Here is a 21,005-nt window from a genome sequence, read left to right on the forward strand (position 1 = left end):
ATGGAGAGATGGGGGAGGGGGCAGTAAATGGAGAGATGGGGGAGGGGGCAGTAAAAGGAGAGATGGGGGCGGGGCAGTAAATGTGGAGATGGGTGAGGAGCAGTAAAAGGAGGGAAGGGGAGGGGCAGTAAAGGAAGAGATGGTAGGGGCAGTAAATGGAGAGATGGGGAGGGGGTATTAATGGAGAGAGGGGGAGGGGCAGCAAAGGGAGAGACGGGGGGAGGGGCAGTAAATGGAGAGAAGGGGGAGGGGCAGTAAATGGAGAGAAGGGGAGGTCGCAGTAGATGGAGAGATGGGGAGGGGCAGTAAATGGAGAGAAGGGGGAGGGTGCAGTAGATGGAGAGATGGGGCAGGGCAGTTACTGGAGTCGGGGGAGGGCGCCTTTAATGGGGAGATGGGGAGGGGCAGTAAATCGAGAGATGGGGTCAGTAAATAGAGAGATGGGGAGGGGCAATAAATTGAGAGAAGGGAAGGGACAGTTAATGGAGAGATGGGGGAGGGGTGGTGTAAATGGAGAGATGGGGGCGGGGCAGTAAATGGAGAGATGGGGGAGGGGGCAGTAAATGAAGATGGGGCAGGGAGGAATAAATGGAGTGATGGGGAAGGGGCAGTAAATGGAGAGCTGGGGGAGCAGACATTAAATGGAGAGATGGGGGCGGGCAGTAAATGGAGAGATGGGGGAGGGGCAGTAAATGGAAAGTGGTCAGTAAATGGAGAGTTGGGGGAGGGGCAGTAAATTGAGAGGAGGAGAGGGGCAGTAAACAGAGAGATAGGGAGAGGGGCAGTAAATGGAGAGAAGGGGAGGGGCAGTAAATGGAGAGATGGGGAGGGGCAGTAAATGGAGAGATGGGGAGGGGTCAGTAAATGGAGAAGAGGGGAGAGGAGCAGTAATGGAGAGATGGAGGAGGGACAGTAAATGGAGAGAAGGTGCATGGGCAGTAAATGGAGAGAAGGGGGAGAGTGCATTAAATGGGGAGATGAGGGAGGGGCAGTAAATGGAGAGAAGGGGAGGGGCAGTAAATGGAGAGATGGGGAGGGGCAGTAAATGGAGAGATGGGGAGGGGTCAGTAAATGGAGAGATGGGGAGGGGTCAGTAAATGGAGAGATGGGGAGGGGGCAGTAAATGGAGAGAAGGGGAGGGGCAGTAAATAGAGAGGAGGGGAGGGGGCAGTGAATGAAGAGATGGTGGAGGGGGCAGTAAATAGAGAAGCGGGGAGGGGGCAGTAAATGGAGAGAACGGACAGGGGCAGTAAATGGAGAGAAAGGGATGGGGGAGTAAATGGAGAGAAGGGGACTGGGCATGAAATGGAGAGGAGGGGAGGGGGCAGTAAATGGAGAGGAGGGAAGGGGGCAGTAAATGGAGAGAAGGGGAGGGGGCAGTAAATGGAGTGGAGGGGAGGGGCAGTAAATGGAGAGATGGGGAGGGGCAGTAAATTGAGAGAAGGGGAGGGGGCAGTAAATGGAGAGATGGGGGAGGGGCAGTAAATGTGGAGATGGGGAAGGGGGCAGTAAATAGAGAGATGGTGGAGGGGCAGTAAATGGAGAGATGGGGCATGGGCAGTAAGTGGAGAGATGGGTGAGTGGGGATGTAAATGGTGAGATGGGGGAGGGGGCAGTAAATGGAGAGATGGGGGAGGGGGCAGTAAATGGAGAGATGGGGCATGGGCAGTAAGTGGAGAGATGGGGTAAGGGGGATGTAAATGGAGAGAAGGGACAAGGGCAATAAATGGAGAGAAAGGGGACGGGGCAGTCAATGGAGAGATGGGAGAGGCCAGTGAATGGAGATGGGGTGGCACTAAATGGAGAGATGGTGGAGGTGCAGCAAATGGAGAGATAGTGGAGGGGGGATGTAAATGGTGAGATGGGGGAGGGGGCAGTAAATGAAGAGGAGGGGAGGGGGCAGTAAATGGAGAGGAGGGAGGGACAGTAAATTGGGAGATGGGGAGGGGCAGTAAATGGAGAGATGGAGAGCGGGCAGTAAACGGAGAGGAGGGGAGGGGGACAGTAAATGGAGAGAAAGCGGAGGGGCAGTAAATGGAGACAGGGGAGGAGGCAGTAAATGGTGTGAAGGGGGATGGGCAGTAACTGGAGAGCTGGTGGAGGGGCAGTAAATGGAGACGGGGAGGGGGCAGTAAATGGTGTGAAGGGGGATGGGCAGTAACTGGAGAGATGGTGGAGGGGCAGTAAATGGATAGATGGGGGAGGGGCGGTAAATGGAAAGAAGGGGAGGGGCAGTCAATGGAGAGAAGGGGAGAGGCCAGTGAATGGAGATGGGGTGGCACTAAATGGAGAGATGGTGGAGGTGCAGTAAATGGAGAGATGGGGCATGGGCAGTAAGTGGAGAGATGGGGGAGGAGGTAGTAAATGGAGAGATGGGAGAGGGGGCAGTAAATGGAGAGATGGGGGAGGGGGTAGTAAATGGAGAGATGGGGGAGGGGGCAGTAAATGGAGAGATGGGGGAGGGGCAGTAAATGGAGAGAAGGGGAGGGGCATTAAATGGAGGGATGGGGAGGGGCAGTAAAGGAAGAGATGGGGGAGGGTCAGTAAATGGAGAGAAGGGGAGGGGTAGTAAAGGAAGAGATGGGGGAGGGTCAGTAAATGGAGAGGAGGGGAGGGGCAGTATATGGAGAGAAGGTTGATGGGGCAATAATGAAGAGAACGGGAGGGGCAGTAAATGGGGAGAAGTAGGAGGGGCCATAAATGGAGTGTAGGGGAGGGGCAGTAAATGGAGGGATGGGGAGTGCCAGTAAATGGAGCGAAGGGGAAGGTTAGTAATTGGAGAGAAGGGGAGGGGTAGTAAAGGAAGAGATGGGGGAGGGTCAGTAAATGGAGAGAAGGTGAGGGGCAGTAAATGGAGAGAAGGGGAGGGGTCGTAAAGGAAGAGATGGGAGAGGGTCAGTAAATGGAGAGAAGGGGAGGGGCAGTAAATGGAGAGAAGGGGAGGGGTAGTAAAGGAAGAGATGGGGGAGGGGCAGTAAATGTAGAGATGGAGAGCGGGCAGTAAATGGAGAGGAGGGGAGGGGCAGTAAATGTAGAGATGGGGAGGGGGCAGTAATTCGAGAGATGGAGGGGGGCAATAAATGTAGAGACGAGGAGGTCGGCACTAAATGGATAGATGGGGGAAAGGGCTGTAAATGGAGACGGGGAGGGGGCAGTAAATAGTGTGAAGGGGGAGGGGAGCAGTAAATGGAGAGATGGGGGAGGGGCAGTAAATGGATACAGAGGAGGGGCAGTAAATGGAGACAGGGGAGGGGCAGTAAATGGTATGAATGGGGAGGGGAGCAGTAAATGGAGAGAAAGGGCAGGGGCAGTAAATGGAGAGAAGGGGGAGGGGCAGTAAATGGAGAGAAGGGGCAGGGGCAGTAAATGGAGAGAAGGGGCAGGGGCAGTAAATGGAGAGAAGGGGGAGGGGGCAGTAAATGGAGAGAAGGCGGAGGGGCAGTAACTGGAGACAGGGGAGGGGCAGTAAATGGTGTGAAGGGGCAGTAAATGGAGAGAGGGGGAGGGGGCAGTCAATAGAGAGGAGGGGAGAGGGGCAATAAATGGGGAAGATATCTGGTGGTAAAATTCCTCATTGAGCACATGCCCTTGGATTCCAGTCTCCTGGAGGTAGGTGTGTAGCATTTTGATGTTGTCAAGGTACCATTGTTTTACTGGTGCTGAGAATCAGCGTTGTGGCACAGATCAGAGTGTCACAGCTGCTCCCAGGGACTCTACTCTGCCTCTGTGCCTGCTAGCAGTGACTCACTCCATTCCATCTGCAATAACACTCCAGCCGGACTGCCTGTTTGCAACTCACTGACTGAGCTTTGTTTCCTGCGCCCAGCTTTTTCCTTCAGCTCTGCAAGTACCTACCTTGTTGAATGGCCTGATACTTCCCTTTGGCTGTGAGCCCCACCCCACGCCATTTGTTGCAGATCTGCTAACCTCAAGCCTCGGTCAGCTACCAGTGGAGACGTTTGAGTCTTAGCCTTTCAGATGTTATCAGAAGGAGTGAATTTATGAGCCAGGTAGAGTCAGCAACTGTTGAACAAGAATCAGCATGGGATAGAGGCTGAGAAAGCAAACAGGCTGGACATTGCAGCTGGAGGTTTTGTGCATTAGGTACATTAGACTGGTATATGGAAATGTAACTAAGCAGCATTATATTAAAATGAACTTCCAGAACAAAGTTGTAAGGTGTGATTTGACGTCCTGTGGAGTTTCTCTCAGTATGTTGGATGGAACACTCCTTTACAACAGCTGTGCTATACTAGATGATGCTTAGCAAAGGTAGAGCTGAGACCTTTAGAGGCATAAATTCTAATTGTTGCTGGTTAAACACAAGTTCAGGTCAGTCAGAGTGTAATTGTTGCCTGTTGAGGATGCTTTGCAGATTGATCTGTGAATTTCAGGCTACAGCTCGCAAACAATTTAAAATTCCTCTGTGGGGCGGTGCAGTGGTTAGCACCACAGCATCACAGCTCCAGTGACCCGGGTTCAGTTCTGGGTACTGCCTGTGCGGAGTTTGCAAGTTCTCCCTGTGACTGCGTGAGTTTCTGCTGGGTGTTCTGGTTTCCTCCCACAGCCAAAGACTTGTGGGTTGATAGGTAATTGGCCATTGTAAATTGCCCCTAGTGTAGGTAGGTGGTAGGAGAATTCAGGGAAGGTGGGGATGTGGTAGAGAATATGGGATTAATGTAGGATTAGTATAAATGGGTGGTTGATGGTCAGCACAGACTTGGTGGGCTGAAGAGCCTGTTTCAGTGCTGTATGACTCCATGACAAAGTGTGATGTCTGTTGTACATGTGGTATTTAATATATTACAAGCAAGTATCCCAGAGTATTGTTCATGATTAATCAAACTAATTGAATTGTAGTAACAGGAATCAGCCACAGTTCTACTGCAGCAATTAAGTGGCCTGTCCCTTTAGCATGTACAAAAGCAACAAATCAAGAGTGAGCATCAAGCAAAAGGTGCCAATAAAAGAGGCTCAACCAATCAAATCAAAAGATATTGTGAAGTTGATTTGAGCTGTCATTTTGAATTGCCTCCAGCTGAAAACTGCAGCTAATTAAACAGCATTAAGAACCCCATTAAAACAGAAACATTTCTATCCAGCCCCACAAGTTCCCTCGAAAATATTTTATTGCTCAGGAGCCTGAGGCTCAGTTTGTACCAGGCACAGAGAAGCTATCCCTTTAACCTGCTCACCACCATGGAAACTGCAGCAATGCCAATGAAGAGCAATGTAGGGTTAGTTTTCGCTCTTACCCATGGGCAAGGCCACAGGAGTGTATGATTTCAGTAATTTTGTGATGGCACTTCTGATGTTGCAAAATATTATTTGAGGAAATAGTTTAAGTCCTTCAGTAAAATGAATTACAGCTAAATTTCAAAACATTATAACAGACATTACAGCCCTCACATAATAACATTGAAATTATAGCCTTCAACAGACCTCACATTATAACAAACTGACATTACAGCCCACACATAGCACTGATGTTACAGCCCTCGCATTAAAACACTGACATTACAGCCCTCACACTGTAACAAACCAACATTACTGCCCTCGCATTATAACAATGACATTACAGCTCCGCATTTCAGATGGAAATCACAGGTTAAAGTAGCCCTGTACTTATTGCATGACATGATGAAGTGGCAAATGGCCTGGAATACACATTTCAATATCTGGGACCCATCTTAGCAAAAGGGAAAGTTCAAAACTCAATCTCCTATCTAAGTCCAAGAACCATAGCCGACTGTGGGGGGCACTGCACTGCCCGGTTTCATATTGACTCGTACAGGCTCGAGGGTGAGGAGTCTGGGTGCAGTAAGCTGAATTTAGCACAGAATTTTAGCACGCCTGAGGGCTCTGAAATAGCCTGAGGAAGAAAGTGTGTTTGAACTTGAGAGTTTGTGCAAATGTACGTGTCTGAGAGTGTGTGCGAGAATGTATCTGTGTCACAGAATGTGTGTCTCTGTCTGAGGGTATGTGAGAGAATAATGTGTGGTCTTTTGGGTAAGCTTTAAGAGGCCTGCAATCTAATCAAGGGTTTTGGGAGGTTTATATCTAAAATAACAGACACCCAACAGTGCATTACAGGCTTGTATCTAATCAAAGCGTTTGGATGGTTTATATATAGAATAACTGAATCTCGGGAGTGAATTATAGGCTGGAATCTAATTGAGGAGTTTGAGGTTTTACATACAGAATACCTGATACTTGAGATTGGATTATAGGCTAGAATCTAATCAAGGGGTTTGGAGGTTTGCTGATTTTGATGCTAGTCTGGGGTTGTTTGCTGAACATGCTACTGCCAGTCTAATGGCCCCACTGAATGATGACCTAGTGCTGCGTTGTACTGTTCCATCGTTTGGAGTGTTGGGGTTGTGCTGTATTGGAGTGAACCCCTTCAGCTGTGTGTGTAAATACGAGAGGTTGTGTGGCAGAGGTTTTTTAGTGGTGGTGAGTAAACCCATTGCCTCCCCCTCTCAATGCATGGCACTTTGTGTTGTGGGCCCTGATTTTGAGTGTGCTTCCTGACAGGAATGGGAAAGAAAGACGATCCTCGCCTGATGCAAGAATGGTTTAAACTGGTACAGGAGAAGAACAGCCTGGTGCGCTACGAGTCTGAGCTGATGATCTTGTGAGTAGCGACAATGCTTTTCTCAGTTATCTCAAAACACAATTCAGATCTTTCTGTCTTGCCCAAGTGACTGGTGTGAAGCATAATCACACAGTTGGCCTGAATAGCCTGTTTCTGGGCTGTACATTCTATGTCATTCTCTTTGTAGCCATGCTGTTCCAGTACAGATACAACACTGGCATCTACCCGGCAATGTGCAAAATTGCCCAGGTATGTTCTGTACACAAAAAGCAGGACAAATCCAACCCAACCATTTACTACCCCATCAGTCTACTCCCAATCATCAGCAAAGTGATGGGAGGTGTCGTTGACAGTGCTATCAAGCGGCACTTGCTCAGCAATAACCTGCTCAGTGACGCTCAGTTTGGGTTCTGCCAGGGCCACTCAGCTCCTGACCTCATTACAGCCTTGGTCCAAACATAGACAAAAGAGCTGAACCCAAGCGGTGAGGTGAGAGTGACTGCCCTTGACATCAAGGCAGCATTTTACCCAGTATGGCATCAAGGAGCCCTAGCAAAACTGGAGTCAATGGGAATCAGGGGGAATACACTCCACTAGTTGGAGTCATACCTAGCGCAAAGGAAGATGGTTGTGGTTGTTGGAGGTCAATCATCTCAGTCCCAGGACATCACTGCAGGAGTTCCTCAGGGTCATGTCCTAGGCCCTACCATCTTCAACTACTTCATCAATGGCCTTCCTTCAATCATAAGGTCAGAAGTAGGGATGTTCACTGATGATTGCACAGCTTTCAGTTGCATTTGCAACTCCCCAGATACTGAAGCAGTCTGTGTCCATATGCAGCAAGACCTGGATAACATTTAGGCTTGGGCTGATAAATGGCAAGTAACATACACGCCACACAAGTGCCAGGCAATGACTATTTCTAACAAGAGAGAATCTAACCATCTCCCCTTGACATTCAATGTCATTACCATCGCTGAATCCTCTACTATCAACATCCTGGGGGTTACCATTGACCAGAAATGTAACTGGACCAGCTACAAGAGCAGATCAGAGGCTGGGAATTCACCTCCTGACTCCCCAAAGCCTGTCCACTATCTACAAGGCATAGGTCAGGAGTGTGATGGAATACTCTTCACTTGCCTGGATGGGTGCAGCTACAACAACACTCAAGAAGCTCGACACCATCCAGGATAAAACAGCCCATTTGATCGGCATCCCATCCATCACCTTAAACATTCACTCCCTCCACCACTGACACACAGTAGCAGCAGTGTGTACCATAGACAAGATGCACTGCAGCAACTCACGAAGCCTCATTCCACAGCACCTTCCAAACCTGTGACCTCTACCAACTAGAAGGACAAGGGCAGCAGATGCATGGGAATACCACCACCTGTAAGTTCCCCTCCAAGTCACACACCATCCTGACTTGGAACTATATCGCCATACCTTCACTGTCGCTGGGTCAAAATCCTGGAATTTCCTTCCATCTGTGGGTGTACCTACACCCCAAGGATGGCAATGGTTCAAGTAGGCAGCTCACCACCTCCTTCTCAAGGGCAATTTAGGATGGGCAATAAAGGCTGGCCTGGCCAGCGACACCCACATTTCATAAACTAATTTTTTTAAATGCACCCAATCCAAAATTACACCCTAGCCTCCTCAAGAGGCCTAGATTTTCTACATCACTTTCATCAGGGGCCTCTGCCCCGAAATGATCCATATCCAGCATCAGGATCAGTTGGATATTGGGACCTCTAAGAAGGGGAGGGGGAATCCTTTGGAGCTGTTCATGAAAGGCACTCAAAGTTTAAACTAAAATATGCTCCTACCCTTTGGATTTGGATTTTTTTCATACTGGGCTGTGTTCCAATGAATCTGCTGTACCCTTTCTGTTGCTTCAATATCCCTGCTGTAGTCTGGAACCCAAAACTGCACACAGTCCTCTTAACTGTGGGTTTACTGAGGTTTTATACAGACTCACCAGGGGCTACATTCCATCACTCCCAGAAACGGATGTGGTGATCGCAATGTGGGATTAACCTGAGCCAGTAGTTTCTGATGCAGACTACTCACTAACTTCATGCTGCCAGCTAATTAACTTGATTGCAGCATGTAGCCGGTGCTAACTGTGCTGTTGAGTGGCTGCACACCTCAGCATGTAACCCAAAATCATGAGGGGCTAACACTATTTAAAGCCAGTCTGCCGCACTCTTTAAAGGAGAGGTGCATTGTGGCTGGAGCAGGTGCTGGAAGTCATTGTGGAATTCATTCTGACAAGGAAAAAGCATAATAATGGTGCAGTAATGCAGAGACCAGGCTCCAAGATTTTCCAATGTTGTAATGGAAGCCTTGGTCGAGGAGGTACAGAGGAGGAGAGAGGCCCTCCAGACAAACTCTTGGTCGGCAGTGGGAGTTGATAGCTGTGGCAGTCAATGCCTCAAAAAGTTAAATGAGCCCACAGGAGTGGTCATGATCAGTGAATGCATCTTTAAATGCCATATCCACCAACTTGAGAACCTAGGGACAGGTATAAGCCATTCAGCTATTTAGCTCCTTGAGCCTGTTCCACCATTCTGTGAACTAATGCTATATAGAAGCTAGGAATCCTGAGGCGAGTAACTCGCCTCCTGACTCCCCAAAGCCTGTCCACCATCTACAAGGCACAAGTCAGGAGTGTGATGGAAGACTCTCCACTTGCCTGGATGGGTGCAGCTCCAACAACACTCAAGAAACTTGACACCATCCAGGACAAAGCAGCCCGCTTGATTGGCACCCCATCTACAAACATTCACTCCCTCCATCACCGACGCACAGTGGCAGCAGTGTGTATCATCTACAAGATGCACTGCAGCAATGCACCAAGGCTCCTTAGACAGCAGCTTCCAAACCCGCGATCTCTACCACCTCGAAGGACAAGGGCAGCAAATACGTGGGAACACCACCAACTGCAAGTTCCCATCCAAGTCACACACCATCCTGACTTGGAACTATATCGCCGTTCCTTCACTGTCGCTGGGTCAAAATCCTGGAACTCCCTTCCTAACAGCACTGTGAGTCTACCTACCCCACTTGGACTGCAGCAGTTCAAGAAGGCAGCTCACCATCACCTTCTCAAGGGCAATTAGGGATGGACAATAATGCTGGCATAGCCAGTGACACCCACATCCCCTGAATTATTAAAGAAAAAAACCCACCTTTCTCCACATCCCTCTAGTTCATAAAAATACCTACCCCCTAAATCTCAGATTTAAAATTAACAAGAAATCTATTATGAATCACCTTGGAAGAGAATTTCAAACTTCTACCATCCTGTGTATGTGTAGAAGTGATTCCTAATGTCGCATTATATTAATCACAGATAAGGCCATCTCTGACCACTTCCTTGTATCACTCTCCACCCACATCCTGCTTCCTTCTCAATTCACCCTGGAAAAAACTCTCCCCAGTTCACTTACAACTGCACTTTCAAAATTCCAACTGTCTAGCCTCTAGCCCTCCATTCAACAGGACATTTCTGCCACTATCGACCTGCTCAGCCGCACTGTCACCTTTGATGCCCTCATCCCTACTAAAACCAGTACTCTATCACACCCTGGCCATTCCCCTTGGTACAGCCATCATCTCTACTTCCTTAAGACCTGGAGCTGATGTGTCAGATGGCTGGTTTAGCCATTAACTGCCAGATCTAGCTGGACCATATAAAGCACTATGAGGTCCTACTCTCATCTGCTAAAACCACTCACTATTCCAGGATCATCCTGGAATGCAAAGTTTCTGGTTTCTTGCCTCTACTGAAAGCTGTCTTCTTAAACCCCTCTCTTCTGTCGCTTCTACCCTCACCTCCAACAGTAAGTGTGAGGAGTTCACGGATTTCTTTGTCTCTAAGACTGAGACCATCTGATCAGCTGACTCTGCCACTTCCCTCCCTTCCCCTAGACCACTCGGCCAAACTTTCATGAAAGATCTCCCCTGCCCTAGCCCTGATCTTTTATCTTTCTCTAGTTTCTCTGCTATCATGCCCTCTCTGAGCTCATCTTTTCCATGAGAACGTCTTCCTGTTCCCTCAGTCCTATTCCCACTAAACTGCTGATCACCCAATGTCCCTTTCTGGTCCCCATGTTAGCTAACACTGTTAATGGTTCTCTCTCCTCAGGTTCTGCTCTCTCCCCTTCAAATCTGCCATCAACACCCCTCTCAAAAAAGAAGCCTTGACCCCAATATCCTTGCAGACTACCTCCTCATCTCCATTCTCCCTTTTCTCTCCAATGTTCTTGAACGTGTTGTCACCTCCCAAATCTATGCCCATCTTTCCCACAACTCCCTGTTTGAATCCCTCCAATCAGGTTTCCGTTCCTGCCACTGTATCGAAACAGCTCTTATCAACGTCACAAATGACATCTTCTGTGACTGTAACAAAGGTAAACTTTCCCTTCTCGTCCTTCTCGACCTGGCTGCAGCCTTTCACATGGTTGATCACATTTTCTTCCTCCAATGCCTCTCCACGGTGGTCCAGCTGGGTGGGACTGCTCTCACCTGCTTCCATTGTTACCTATCTAATCGTTGCCAGAGAATCACTTGCAATGTCTTCTCTTCCTGCACCTGCACCATTACCTCTGGTCCCCCAAGGATCACTCCTTAAGCCCCTCCTATTTCTCATCTACATGCTGCACCTTGGCGACATCATCCGTAAACACAGCATCAATTTCCACATGTATGTTGATGACACACATCTGTTCTTCACCATCATCTCTGCCAACCTCTCCACTGTCTCTAAATTGTCTGACATCCAATACTCAAATGTCCTCCAATTAAATATTGGGAAGACCAAAGCCATTTTCTTCTGTCCCTGCTACAAACTAGCTCCCTAACCACAGACTCCATCCCTCTCCCTGGAACTGTCTTAGGCTGAGCCAGACTGTTTACAAACTTGGTGTCATATTTGATCCCAAGATGAACTTCTGACCACATATCCGTGCTGTCAATAAGACTGCCTATTTCCACCTCTATAACATCACACAACTCTGCCCCTGCTTCAGTGCATCTGCTGCTGAAACCCTCATCCATGCCTTTGTTACCTCTAAACTTGAGTATTCTAATACACTCCTGAGCAGCCTCCCATATTGTACCCTCTGTAATCTTGAGGTCATCCAAAACTCTGATGCCTGTATCCTAACTCATACTAAATCCCATTCATCCATCACCCCTGTGCTCGCTGACCTACATTGACTCCCAGTTAAGCAGTGTCTCTATTTTAAAATTCTCATCCCTGTTTTCAAATTCCTCCATGGCCTCACCCCCGACCCCCCATGCCTGTAATCTTCTCCAGCCCCACAACCCTCTGAGATATCTCTGCTCCTCTAATTCTGGCCTCTTAAACATTCCCGATTTTAATTGCTCCACCATTGGAGTTCCAGTTGTCTTCAGTTGCCTCGGCCGCAAGCTCTGGAATACCCTCCCTACACCTTTCCGCCCCTCCACCTCTCTCTTCACCTTTGAGACACTCCTAAAACCTACCACATTGACGAAGCTTTAGGCCATCTGCCTTATTATCTCCTTACATGGCTCAGTGCCATATTATGTTTTATAATGCTCCTCTGAAGCACCTTGGGAGGTTTTGTTGTGTTAAAGGTGCTTAGAAACACAAGTTGTTGTTGTAATTTCACAACTGAAAGGTTTGGTTCTAATTTTGAAACGATGCCCCCCAGTCCTAGATTTCCCAACCAACGGAAACAGTTTCTCTCTATCTATCCCATCTGTTTCCCTTAATATCTTGAAAACTTCAAGCAAATCACCCCTTTACCTTCTAAATTCCATGGAATACAATCATAGTTTGTTTAATCTCTCCTCGTAATTTAACTCCTGGAGTCCAGGTATCATTCTGGTAAATCTACACTGCAGTTACTCAAAGGTCGATATATCCTTCCTGGGGTATGGTGCCCAGAACTGCTCACAGTACTCCAGGTGTAGTCTAACCAGGGCTCTGTATAGCTGAAGCATGACTTCTACCCCTTGTATTCCAGTCCTCTGGATATAAAGGCCAGCATTCCATGAGACATTTTGATTATTTTCTGTACTTGTTCATGACATTTTAATGATCTATGTACCTGGACCCCCGAGTCTCTTTGGACCTTCTCTGTTTCTAGCTTTTCACCATTTAGAAAGTACCCTGTTCTATCCTTCTTAGGTCCAAATTGGTTGACCTTACATTTGCCTACATTGAAATTCATTTGCCACAGTTTTGCCCATTTACTGAATCCATCAATATCTCTGTAATTTATGCCTCCCTCTACAATGTTTACAATGCGCCTTTCTTTGCGTGTTTGGCAAATTTGGATATGTGGTTTTCTATTCAATAATCCAATCATTAATGAATACAGTGAACAGTTGAGGCCTTAACATAGATCCTTGCAGGACATCACTAGTCACATCCTGCCAATTAGAGTACCTGCCCATTATCCCTGCTCTCTGTCTCTTGCCACTCAGCCAATTTCCTAACCAGGTCAATAATTTGCCTTTAATTTCATGAACTTCATCTTTAGCTCAAAGTCTCTTATGAGGCACCTTATCAAATTCCTTCTTGAAGTCCATGTAAATAACATCCATTGACATTCTCCTATCCACTACTTTATTCACCTCTTCAAAAAATTCAATCAGATTCGTCAGGCATGACCTGCCCTTTATAAATCTATGCTGGTTCTCTCTGAAAATCTTCAAGGTGTTCAGTCACTTAATCCTTAATTATAGAATCTGGTAAAATCCCAACAACAGATGTCAGGATAACTGGTTTATAATTCCCTGGTTTCCATCATTCACCTTTCCTAAATAACAAAGTGGCATATACAATTTTCTAATCCAAAGGAACAGTTCTGGAATCGAGATAATTTTGGAAGATTACAGTTCGGGCATCCACAGTGTTCTCACTGCCTTCCTTTAAAACCCTGGGATGGAAATCATCTGGTCCTGGGGATTTGTCACTCTTTAGTGCCTTTATTTTCTCCAATACTGTTACTTTAATTAGTTATTACTAATTTTGTGCGTTCCTGTCTTCGATTTAATATTAGTTTCTTTGAAATTTCCCATATGCTGACCTCTTCCTTTATTGTAAATACTGATGCAAAATAATTATTCAATATGTTCACCATTTCCTTATTTTCATTGACAGTATCATCGTTATCAATTTTTAAGGGCCCTCATTGCTCTTGATCACCCTCTTTTCCTCATGTAATTGTAAAACAGTTTTTAGGATTATTTTGATAGCCCTTTCAAGTTTCTTTTCATATTCCCTTTTTGTAGTTCTTTCTATCAGTTTTGTCACCCTTTGCTGCTCTTTGTATCTTTTCCAGTTGCCAGGATCTGTGCTATTCTTTTGCATTTTTGTATATATTTTATTTAAGTTTTATGTTGTCTCTTACCTCTTTAGTTGTTCATGCTGTCTTTTTTGGCAAGTAGAACTCTTGCACTTTCGGGGTATAAACTGGTTCTGGTCACATTAAATACATTGAACAGCTCCAACTGATCTTCTGTCGATTTACCCATTAACAGATTTACCCAGTTTACTGTGGACAGTCTCATTATATTGAAGTCAATCTTACCTCAATTTAAAATCTTTGCAGCTGTTTCACATTTCTCCCTTTCAAACACTTCCTTGAACTCAATCACATTATGATCGCTATTAAGTAAATGTTCGCAGGCTGTTAGGCTGTTAACTAAATTTGGCTCATTATTCATTAGTAAATCTAATATGGTCTGATCCCTTTTTTCAAAAAACTATCCCAGACACAATCAAGAAACTCATCACCTTCTGACATGAGCTAGTCTGCTGATCGCAATCTGAATGAACGTTCAAATCCCACACTAAAACCACTCTGCCTTTTCTACATGCTTGTTTAATTTCTGCATTTATACAATCTACCACTTCACAGCTGCTACCTCAGACCTGTACACAACTCCCACGACAGTCTTAAATCCTTTTCTAGTTTTTAATTCTACCCATAAGCTCTTCGTTACCTACTTAACTGTCATTATATCCTCTCATTGAAATTATTTCATCCTTAATCTACTAAAGCTATTCTTTCCCCTCTACCATTTTTCCTATCTGTCCTGTAGACATTATAAGCTGGTATATTTAGTTCCCAATGCTGACTGTCTTGCAGCCATGTCTCAGTAATGGTTACCATGTCATACCCACCAAGCTGAATTTGCAACTACAATTCATTCAACTTCATCCTTCTACTCTGTTTGTATAAGGAATGATTATTTGGGCCACACGCCCTAACCTTTCCTTCAGCTCTACTGTTTTACTCTTAGGTTTCCTGTTTATCTCTCTGATTTAATTACTTTAAATCTTTTAGTTTTCCCTTTACCTGTGGTGCCTAAAGCACAATTTCTGACTGTTACTCTACTCTCTTCAAACTATTGTTTATGCTACCTTTTCCACCTGATCCCTCCCCTCCCGTTTAAAGTCCTTATAGCCACCCTATTTAAACATTCTGCTAGGACCCTGGTCCCAACACAGTTCAACTAGAGCCCATTCCAGTGCATATGAACATACGAATTAGGAGCAGAAGTCGGCCATTCGGCCCTTCGAGCCTGCTCCGCCATTCAATAAGATCTTGGCTGATCTGTTTGTGTTTCAGATTCCACACTCCCATCGACCCCAGTGGTACAGTTCCTTCCTGTACCAATATTAGTGCCAGTGTCCCATGAAATGGAACACCTCTTTCTGTTTATTCCTACTCCAATTTGCATGTGGCTTGGGTAATGATCCAGACCTTATAACCCTTGAGGTTAGCAACTGTTCAATGCATTCACACCCCATCAAATACCTACCAACAATCTCTATCATTCATGACTCATACCTGACATTCATAGCTTCACCTCACTCTCACACACTTAGTACTGTTGCAAGCCTCACACCACATCTCTCAGCTTGCACACACTGCCAGCTATTCAGTCATGAGCACTACCTTATCACCCAAACCATTGCACCACACTCACTGACACACTTTATCTCTCCCTTGCAGGACAAGGTGGCACATAACTGGAGGTAGCAGGTGCTAACTGGCAAGGAACAAGAATAGGTATGGCTGCATGTCCTCATCCCCATTCAGGAGATGGTGCTCGCCATCATTGGAGTGGCCATTGTTGAGGCTGTGGGTGCAGATGGTGTAATCATGCACCTTAAATGGTCCCCTCCCTCTCTGCACTGCAACCTTATCCTTGTGCCTTCACCCTTTCAGATACCCCCCAGAAGTACAACATGTCAAGGCAGTGGTGGAAGAGCAACATATGGAAAATCACTTGATCTCACACTTGCAGCCATCAGCTCAGATACTGACGCTACATTATTTAGAGGAAAGCTTAGAGGCGGGATCTGCACATGGTGAGATACTGGTTGTGAGTGGCCTGCAGCTGGGCAGAGGACAAGGGTAGAACAGATGCCAGCTTCCATAGAGGGCGAGGTCACACATGATTTCGGCTGCAGAGGACTCATGGGCACTTCAAAGGGGCGGCCTAGAGAGAAGGCGGATAAATATGCACAGTGAAATGTTTGGTGAATTTGTACACCTGGCAGAAAGCAAGCATGCAATATCTACTTTGTATCAATGGTACCAACTTTGCCCAGGGCTTTGTGCAGAGCTTGGAGCTCATCCTTTCCAGGAAGGAAGTTACGGCCAACTCCATGAGAATACTTATGGACCCAACTATGATGCAACATCACTTGGCCAATGCCACAGCCTCCATTGCAGCACAAGCAAAAACCAGCCAATGTTGATGAGGGCTGCAGTGGAAGCTCAGCTTGCTGTAATGCAAGCTCAGCTTGCTACCACACCAGCTCAGACTGCAGATATCAGTATTCAAAGGAGCTTGCTGGGAGCGGCCCAGCAATCTGTCCTCCAACAGTTACTAGGATTGCTGAGGCACCATCCCACAGAAAGGCAGAGTGGAGCATAAACCTGCTGTCCTCTCTCAGGATAACAGCATTCATCCTCCCACCACTGTCGCTCTTTTTTTTATTCGTTCGGGGGATGTGGGCGTCGCTGGCCAGGCCAATGTAGATGGTACACACTGCTGCCACTGTGCATCGGCGGTGGAGGGAGTGAATGTTTGTGGATGGTGTGCCAGTCAAGCAGGATGCTTTGTCCTGGATGGTGTCGAGCTTCTTGAGTGTTGTTGGAGTTTCACCCATCCAGGCAAGTGGAGAGTATTCCATCACACTCCTGACTTGTGCTTTGTAGATGGTGGACAGGCTTTGGGGAGACCGGAGGTAAGTTACTTGCTGCAGAATTCCCAGCCTCTGACCTGCTCTTGTAGCCACGGTATTTATATGGCTACTCCAGTTCAGTTTCTGGTCAATGATTGACCCCCTAGGATGTTGATACTGGAGGATTCAATGATGATAATGCCATTGAATGTCATGGGGAGATTGTTAGATTCTCTCTTGTTTGAGATGGTCATTGCCTGGCCATCGTTATGTGTGGCACCAATGTCATTTTCCACCTATCTGCCTAGGCCTGGAAGTTGTCCGGGTCTTGCTGCATTTCTACACGGACTGCTTCAGTATCTGAGGAGTCGTGAATGGTGCTGAACATTGTGCAATCATCAGTGAACATCTCCACTTCTGACCTTATGATTGAAGGAAGGTCATTGATAAAGCAGCTGAAGATGGTTGAGCCTAGGACACTACCCTAAGGAACTCCTGATGTGATATCCTGGAGCTCAGATGATTGACGTCCAACAACCACAACCATCTTCCTTTGTGCTAGGTACGACTCCAACCAGCGGAGAGTTTAACCCCTAATTCCCATTGACTCCAGTTTTGCTCGGGCTCCTTGATGTCATACTCGGTCAAATGCTGCCTTGATGCCAAGGGCAATCACTCTCACCTCACCTCTGGAGTTTAGCTCTTTCGTCCATGTTTGGACCAAGGCTGTAATAAGCTGTGCCAATGTCCCTGCTGTTGCCTCTCAGCCAGCCAGCCCAGGCTGCTGCCACCCATGCTGAGGTCATCCTGCAAGGTCATCTGCAGTCTCCCCAAGTGAAAGTCAGCAGCCTTTCACCAGCCATGCTGCAGTTACTGGGGTAGCATGGTGTAGGAGCATTAGTACACACAAAGGCACCCGCAAGACAGGCACTGAGGGAGTGCATAAGGGTGAATGGTTGGTGTTTGTATGGAATATTGCATGATTTAATTTATAAGCTTTGGTATGTTTATTTTATGATGGCTTTTATTGTGACCAAGCAGATGCTGTGATGCTCAGAAACAGAGGGAAGGTAAGGTATGGGACTATTGGTGAATGGAGAATTGGGGTTGATGAATTATTTGCAGACAGCCTGGTAAGAAAGGGGATGTGTTAGTCACCTGTTCCCTTTCTCTTCCTCCACTTACCCTGCTCTTCAGATGCTCGCCATTTAAGTGATAGCAAGGGCTGTGTGTTCAGTGTGTCGAGGTTGTGAAGCCTGCAGCAGAGCACCATGAGTCTTGACACCCATTCTGCTGAGTACTGCAGGCTCCTCCAGGCAGTGGAAATGTTGCTTCAGCACTCCAATGGTCTGTTCTATCACATTTTATGTTGCAGCATGGCTTTCATTAAGGACAGAAGAAATAGAAGCAGGAATAGGCCATTCGTCCCCTCGAGCCTGCTCTGCTATTCAGTAAGATCATAACTGATCTACCTCAGCTCGACCTTCCTGCACATCCCCATATCCCTTGATTCCCTTCGTATCTGAAAATCTTTCGACCTCTATCTTGAATATACTCAGTTCCACAACTCTCTGGGGGAGACAATTCCAGACATTCACAACACTTTTGGTATAGAAGTTGCTCCTTATCTCAATCCAAAATGGCTGACTTCTTATTCTGAGACTGTGACCCTGTGTCCTGGATTCCACAGCCAGGAAAAACATTTTCTCAGCATCTACCCTGTCGAGCCCCTTAAAAATGTTATATGTTTCAATGAGATCACTTCTCATTCTTCTGAACTCTCGGGAATATTGGCCGAGTCTGCTCCATCTCTCCTCACAGGATAATCCCAACATCCCATCTGCCAATAACCAGTCTGGTAACCGTTCATTGCACTTCCTCTAAGGCAAGTATACCCTTCCTTAGGTAAAGAGAACAAAACTGTACACAGTACTCCATGTGCTCTCCACCAAGGTCCTATACAATTGCAGTAAGACTCCTTTCCTCTTATATTCCAATGCTTTTGTAATAAAAGCTAGCACACAATTTGCTTTCCTAATTGCTTACTGCATGTTAACGTTCTGAGATTCCTTTTACAAGGACACCCAGGTCCTTCGGAATATCAACATTTCCCAGTCTCTTGCCATTTAAGAATATTTTGCTTTCTTAATTTTCCTACCAACACTTCTGCACATTGTGTTCCACCTGTCATGTTCTTGCCCACTCATCCGACCTGTCTATATCCTTGTGCAATACAAACAAGAAATGCTGGAAGTACTCAGCAGGTCTGGCAGCATCGTGGAGAAAGAAGCAAAGTTAACGTTTCAGGTCAGTGACCCTTCATCTGAACTTTCAGATTTCCAGCATCTGCAGTATTTTGCTTTTATTTTAGTGTTTAATTCACTGCCACTTCTCTTCCAGGAATGCCGACCTTGAAGAAGTTCTGCTCTTCTCTCCGACAGGAAGCAGTTCTGAAAAAGGGTCACTGACCTGAAACGTTAATTCTGCTTCTCTCTCCACAGATGCTGCCAGACCTGCTGAGTACTTCCAGCATTTCTTGTTTTTATTTCAGATTTCCAGCATCTGCAGTATTTTGCTTTTATATCCTTGTGCAGCCTCTTTGCTTCCTCCTGACAGCCAACTCTCCCAACTAACAATGTATCATCAACAAATCTGGATACATTACCCTTGGTTCCTTCTTCTAACTCATTGATCCAACTACAGGCATGCTGCCCACGTGGGCATGGGTTTCACACAAAGTGGATAGCCCTTGTTGCCCAGTAGCCACCTTTTGGTTTGCTGCAGTGGTTCAAATGCAGATGGCACAGTGGACTGTCGCAGAATAAAGTGTTGGCTAGTACTAGATCAGCAAGTAGTACCATTATTGGATAGGAGCAGACTAAGAAGGACTACGAGGAATACAAAGACAGGTTTAGAATGCATGTATATAAAAGTACAAAGTGTGGTGAATAAGGTCAATGAGCTACAAGCACAAATAGCCATGTGGGAATATGATGTAGGAGCAATAACAGAAGGGCTTGCCATAATCATCCAATCTTCCCTAGATATGAGGGAGGTGCCAGAAGATTGGAGAGTGGCAAATGTGACACCCTTATTCAAGAATGGGTGTAAGGACAGTCCTAGTAACTACGGGCTGGTCAATTTAACATCAGTGGTGGGTAAGGATTTAGAAACAATTTTCAGGGAAAAGATTAATAGACACTTATACTTGGAAAGGTTTGAGTTAACAAAGGATAGCAAGCATGGATTTGTAAAAAGACAGATCGTGTTTGACTAATCTAACTGAATTTTTTGATGAAGTAACAGAGAAGGTTGATGAAGGGAAAGCAATGGATGTTGTCTATATGGATTTTAAGAAAGTTTTTGATACTGTTTCACATAAAAGGCTGATTAACAAAATTGAGGCTCATGGAATAGGAGGGTCAGTGTCAGCTTGGCTACAAAATTGGCTTAAGGACAGAAAATAGTGAGTCATGGTAAATGTTTTTCAGACTGGACGATGGTAGTCAGTGGTGTTCCCTAAGGTTCAGTGCGAAGACCACTGCTTTTTTGATATATATAAATCACTTGGATATTGGAATACAGAGTAAAATTTCTAAATTTATCAATCATACCTGTTACGGCCCTCAATGAGACTGTTAGAACGTGAGATACGACCAATTTAAAGAATTACACAAGACTTCACATTTTAGGACTTTTATTATAACAAATAAACTAAAAAAAATCCACATTCACTAAATAGTACATTATAAGTAGCTGATATCCTAGATTACACGATAGGTATTTATTTATTAAAATACTTGAAAACCTCACACCACACTTACATGTTACACAATCCTCTTTGATGGCAAAATCCTTTGTGGTTAAAATAGAGTCAGAGAGTCATACAGCATAGAAACAGGCCCTTCGGCCCAACGCGTTCATGCCGACCATAATGCCCATCTATACTAATCCCACCTGCCTGCATTAATTCCATATCCCTCTATGCCTTGCTCATTCAAGTACCTTTCCAGATGCCTCTTAAATGTCACTACTGTTCCTGCCTCCACCACCTCCTCAGGCAGCTCATTCCAGATATCCACTATTCTTTGTGTGAAAAATTTACCCCTTTGATCCCCTTTAAACCTCCTCCCTCTCACCTTAACTCTATGCCCTCTAGTTTTAGTCACCCCTACCATGGGAAACAGACTCTGGCTA

At 46.1% G+C, this 21,005-nt stretch overlaps 1 protein-coding gene across 6 annotated transcripts in view; it reads left to right on the plus strand.

The window, feature by feature from the left end:
- Window positions 1-21,005, plus strand: part of LOC137379759 (protein-methionine sulfoxide oxidase mical3a-like) — a 1,360,716-nt gene that overhangs the window by 1,328,543 nt on the left and 11,168 nt on the right. For all 6 annotated transcript variants that reach the window (XM_068051091.1, XM_068051094.1, XM_068051095.1 and 3 more), the window contains one exon: window positions 6,538-6,637. In XM_068051091.1, the coding sequence (XP_067907192.1) occupies window positions 6,538-6,637 (100 nt within the window). The remainder of the gene's footprint in view (window positions 1-6,537; window positions 6,638-21,005) is intronic.

This window comes from Heterodontus francisci, chromosome 18, assembly GCF_036365525.1.
Source record: "Heterodontus francisci isolate sHetFra1 chromosome 18, sHetFra1.hap1, whole genome shotgun sequence".
Classification (NCBI taxonomy): domain Eukaryota; kingdom Metazoa; phylum Chordata; class Chondrichthyes; order Heterodontiformes; family Heterodontidae; genus Heterodontus; species Heterodontus francisci.